This window comes from Rhinoraja longicauda, unplaced genomic scaffold (genome assembly GCF_053455715.1).
Source record: "Rhinoraja longicauda isolate Sanriku21f unplaced genomic scaffold, sRhiLon1.1 Scf002772, whole genome shotgun sequence".
In the NCBI taxonomy this organism is placed as follows: domain Eukaryota; kingdom Metazoa; phylum Chordata; class Chondrichthyes; order Rajiformes; family Arhynchobatidae; genus Rhinoraja; species Rhinoraja longicauda.
The window spans coordinates 1,712-6,960 of record NW_027603985.1 but is presented as its reverse complement, the minus strand read 5'-3'; the positions used below and the strand labels follow the sequence as shown (position 1 = coordinate 6,960).

Genomic DNA, 5,249 nt, shown 5'->3' with positions numbered 1-5,249 from the left:
GGGTGACGTTTCGGGTCGAGACCCTTCTGCAGACTGTCTGAAGTAGGGTCTCAATCCAAAACGTCACGCATTCCTTCTCTCCAGAGATGCTGCTGAGTCACTCCAGCATTTTGTGTCTATCTTATAGCACAAATGTTCGACAAAAATAATTCTGTTACTGATGGTACTGTCACCTGAATGCCTGAATGACAGTAATCAATCTGAAGAGATCAACGTTTAACCAGTGGAATAAGGGTAAATTTTGGAACTGGGTTCGAGCGTAAGCAGGACCACACAGGAGATGTGAAACCCACTGAAACAGCGATCCTTTGCTTGTTTATCATGGCATAAAAATGGTGTGCATGTTCTGGTGCGACATCTGCAATTGTGGAGAGATTACAATTGTCACCACTGCTTCATGGTATGTTCCCAGGAATGAGCATAGTATCAGAACAAACAATGGCCGTTATGGCATTACGTATAAAGATTTGCATTATTGACAGCACTACTGTGTTGGGATCTAATACTGTCCTCACCCTATTCCCCCCCCCCCACAATTGCCCATCATTCTTTAGTGAAATAATTCCACTTTCCAGCCTCTTCCTCTAACTTCCGTCTCCTCTCTCCCCAACTATAATTTACTGGGAGGGGCACATTCTTGCTCTATTCAAAGAAATGATTAAAATCTTGGATAATTGCCTAGATAAATAGCTACTGACGTTAGGACCCAGAAGAGTACCATTGGCTTGCTATATATATTGCGTTCTTCAGCTGATGAGAACAGAGCCAAACAGAACGATCTAGGTGATGTAGAAAATATTTTAAGATTTTAAGATTTTCTTTTAAAAATATTTTAAGATTTTAGCAATTAAAATACAAGGTGGAGGTGAAGGGTCTTTTGCATGGTGTCCCGCTTAGAAAAAATCTTTACCTTTAAAATGTGTGCTGAAGTATGTAAATTCAAGTTCAAAGCAAGGATTATTTTTAAATGGTTCATTTTTCTCTTCACAGAAACATGGTCCTAACAATGCTGATTCTGGCCGGCGCTGGTGCTGGTGAGTGGAATCTATAAGTAAACTTTTGATTTCTCTAACTTCAAGTAACCCCTGCATTCCCTCTCTCTCCATCTCTCCTCTACCCAAGTCACACCAGCTTCTTGTTTTCACCCAACAATCAGCCTGTTTCCTTTATCGTCATTACTTTTTTTGCATATCTTTCATTCCCTGTTCTATATCTCTCCACAGCACTGTCTATATCTCTCGTTTTCCCTTTCCCGTTACTTTCAATCTGAAGAAGAGTCTCAACCCTCGATTCCTTCTCTCCAGAGATGCTGCCTGTCCTGCTGAATTACTCCAGCTTTTTGTGTCTATCCTTGGTGTAAACCAGCATCTGGATTTCCTTCCTAAACTTTGTGGGAGTGGCTGCATTGGCCCCTTCAATAGTTCAGAACAGCTGACATTTGTGGAAATGTCTCCACCCAAAAGAGTCTAAATTAGAATTTCAACCTGAGACGTCACCTATTAGTTTTCTCCAAAGATGTTGCCTGACTGTTAAGTTACTCCAGCATTTTGTGTCTATCTTCGTGTAAACCAGCATCTGGATTTCCTTCCTACACACTGTTGGAGCAGTTCCAGCCACAACTGCACCTAGATCCTCCTATTTCTGAGGTTCGGGGATATGGCTGTGAACTGTTTTGTATGTGCTGTTATGTTTGTGTGCTACTGTATGTTTCATTTTTTCCTTAGTACCTAATCAGATGTACAGAACTTTGGTCAACGTGGGTTGTTTTTAAATGTGCTATACAAATAAAATTGACTTGACTTGACTTTACCATTACTGAACTGTTTCTGTTTTTTCACCGTTCACTGACCATGGTTGTCGGAGGATGCTCTCTTCTTCCTGCAGTTCAGGATCGGCAGGAATATCTGGCAGAACTAGGTTACTGAATGACCAGAGGCCTCTGGCTGAGTGCGAGCCCAAGAAGGGACAAGTTCTTGGGTTTGATTTGGGACTGTGGAGGGGACAGGGAATGAGGGGATGGAGGGGTCGGAGGGGTCGGAGACAGGGCGGCACGGTAGCGCAGCGGTAGAGTTGCTGCTTTACAGCGAATGCAGCGCCGGAGACTCAGGTTCGATCCTGACTACGGGTGCTGTACTGTAAGGAGTTTGTACGTTCTCCCCGTGACCTGCGTGGGTTTTCTCCGAGATCTTCGGTTTCCTCCCACACTCCAAAGACGTACAGTACAGGTATGTAGGTTAATTGACTGGGTAAATGTAAAAATTGTCCCTAGTGTGTGTAGGATAGTGTTAATAGTGTTAGTGTGCGGGGATCGCTGGGCGGCGCGGACTTGGTGGGCCGAAAAGGCCTGTTTCCGCGCTGTATATATATGATATGATATGATAATGGGGTTTGGATATAGTGATGTTTATCGCCATAAAAAGGCTAGTGGAAGAGTTAACACACAGCAAATCAGCCCTGCATGGAAAGTTTAATAAAAAACAATCCAGATAACTTGGGTTATTGCAGCAAAATGTGTGCAAGAACAAATCCTATTTAAATGCAATGCTGCTATTTAGATTAATTCATCTAAATGGTGTAGAACAACAAGGTTATACCATTTCTGAATTGTTATTTAATCTCTATGAACAATAAAGATGTACAGTAACATAATGAGAGATAGCAGACGTTTTGTATGTAACCAGAGAATATTGCTTGACGGGTCTATTTAAAATAGAATATCATTGATTCCTATTGGTAAAGATAATATTTCCTATATAAAGACCCATTAGTCAATAATCTATCTTGACTGCGATTCTGTTACATTCATACTTTTAGAAATGACTAGACCAAGTGGACCTGTTGGGCCCAAACCTCCTGCATTGGTGCAGCACCGCTCCTCCCCATCCCCTCCCCTCCCCTCCTCACTGCCCCTCCCCTCTTCCCACCCCCTCCCCTCTTTCGCACCCCATCCCCTCTTCCCACCCCTTCCCCTCTTCCCACCCCCTCCCCTCCTCACACCCCTCCTCCACCCCCACCTCCCACCCCCCACTCCCCTCCCACCCCCACTCCCCTCCCCACCCCCCACTCCCCTCCCACACCCCACTCCCACCCCCCACTCCCCTCCCACCCCCCACTCCCCTCCCCACCCCCCACTCGCCTCCACCCCCCCCACTCCCCTCCCCACACCCACTCCCCTCCCACCCCCCGCTCCCCTCCCCATCCCCCCACTTCCCCTCCCACCCCCACTCTCCCTCCCACACCCACTCCCCTCCCATCCCCCACTCACCTCCACCCCCACTCCCCTCCCACCCCCCACTCCCCTCCCACCCCCCACTCCCCTCCCACCCCCCACTCCCCTCCCACACCCACTCCCCTCCCATCCCCCACTCCCCTCCACCCCCCACTCCCCTCCACCCCCCACTCCCCTCACCACCCCCCCACTCCCCTCCCACCCCCCACACGCCCTCCCATGCCCCACTCCCCTCCCACACCCACTTCCCTCCCACCCCCCCTCCACCTCCAAAGATAGACACAAAATGCTGGAGTAACTCAGCGGATCGTTCTCCTTAGTCTGTACCGCAAAGTTTCTTGCTACTTATTTGATCAGGTTTCATTAGAGGCTGTGCTGACCGAGGGAGGGAGTCCTGTAAGATACTAAGATGAGAGATTAGATGTGCTGTGTATGTGCTCCTTCCGCTTTATGCCAGCTACAACTTGTACCCTTAGCACAGTCCCTTTGATTTGGTACTGAGGTAACCACAAAACTATAGTTTGGTGGCACATCTCCCATAATATACAAGTGAATAGTGCATGCGAAGGAAAGAACTGCAGATGCTCGCTTAAATCAAAGATTTTCACAAAATGCTGGAGTAACTCAGCGGGACAGGCAGCATCTCTGGAGAGAAGGAATGGGTGATGTTTGGGTCGAGTCCCTTCTTCAGACCCATTCCTTCTCTCCAGAGATACTGCCTGTCCCGCTGAGTTACTCCAGCATTTTGTATCTATCAGTGAAATGTGCATGTTGGGTGGAGTGCTATCTGGCCCATCATTAAATTGCTTGACTGTACCTTTCATAGAAACAATGCCACTTAAATCCTTGTGTATTCTTGGTTTGTGTTAAGCTCCATCTGATCAAATGGGGATGTTTCTTCTTTTAGGCTCTTTCATTGTTGCAGCCCCTTTCATTTTGGGGGCTGTCGGCTTTACCACCGCTGGATAGCAGCCGGTTCCATCGCTGCAAAGATGATGGAGCCGCCGCTGTTGCCAATGGAGGAGGCGTTGCAGCCGGAAGCTTGGTGGCCGTTCTTCAATCAGCTGGTAAGATCCAGAAGTGAAGAGAAATGAGCCTTTTTCAATCTTCCTTGCTTAAATCTTTTGAGCTGAACATTGGTGCGGAATAACATTTTCATATTAAATACACCAGGAATGTATCTTTATAGCAATTAATATAATTCTGCTATATTTCAATTACAATAACGTGAAAATAAAATCTGTTTTGGGCTTTTCTGTAAATAGAAATAAACAACTGAGATCATTTGAAGAACAATCCCTCTGAACAACATCAGCTAAGACCAGTAGGCAGTGTGAGCTTGGTACATAATAGAGTAATGAAAAGTCTTGGTGCACAGGAGACGGAGAGACCTATCAGTGAGGGGAGCAGATGGGCACTTCTCTGGCTGAGAATAAGACTCTAGAATGGTCTGGTGCCACCCTGGTTCCATGGTCTATGAAGTCTCAGACCAGTACAGAACATTATGAGGGGAAAGGGAAACAACAGTTAGAGGTTGGGTAGAACATGACTAGAGAGGTCCCTGCACACTGAAGGTTAAAAAGCTAGACCTCTGTTTGTGATCTTAAGATTACTTCCTGTAGCATGCACTTGTGAGGGCTTAAATAGGTGGACGGCATGAATGCATTAGCTAAAGAGCTTGGGCAGGAGCATATTTGGGATTGCTCCTGGAGCCGGAGGGACTTACGCAAGAAGGATTGCACCTAAATGGAGGGCAACTGTTCTCCTAGTAAGGAGATTTATGTGTGCTACTCAGAAGATTCTTAAACAAAATTGGCAGGTGGAAGGGAAGATTAGTGCAGCAGTTGTGGAGGCATTCTGGGGAACGCAGAGGATTATCAAACAAATCCAGTGTGCAGAGCAGAGACAGGTTAGGAATCATGGAATGGCTAGCAGAGTCTTCTGTGTTAATGAAGAAGCAGACCCCACACAGGTAAATCGCTGGGGCACAGAGCATGGATCAGCACTTGGAATTAAGATG

The 5,249-nt window shown here is 46.6% G+C and overlaps 1 protein-coding gene across 1 annotated transcript; it reads left to right on the top strand.

Annotated features, from left to right (window-relative positions):
• Positions 1-994: 994 nt before the first annotated feature.
• LOC144591891 (interferon alpha-inducible protein 27, mitochondrial-like) lies at positions 995-4,296 on the top strand (the record flags this gene model as incomplete). Its single annotated transcript, XM_078395896.1, is given in 4 exon segments — positions 995-1,034; positions 4,137-4,193; positions 4,196-4,225; positions 4,228-4,296. Coding segments are annotated over 4 exon segments (196 nt in total), but the record flags the coding sequence as incomplete, so codon positions are not given.
• Between the last annotated feature and the right edge of the window lie 953 nt (positions 4,297-5,249).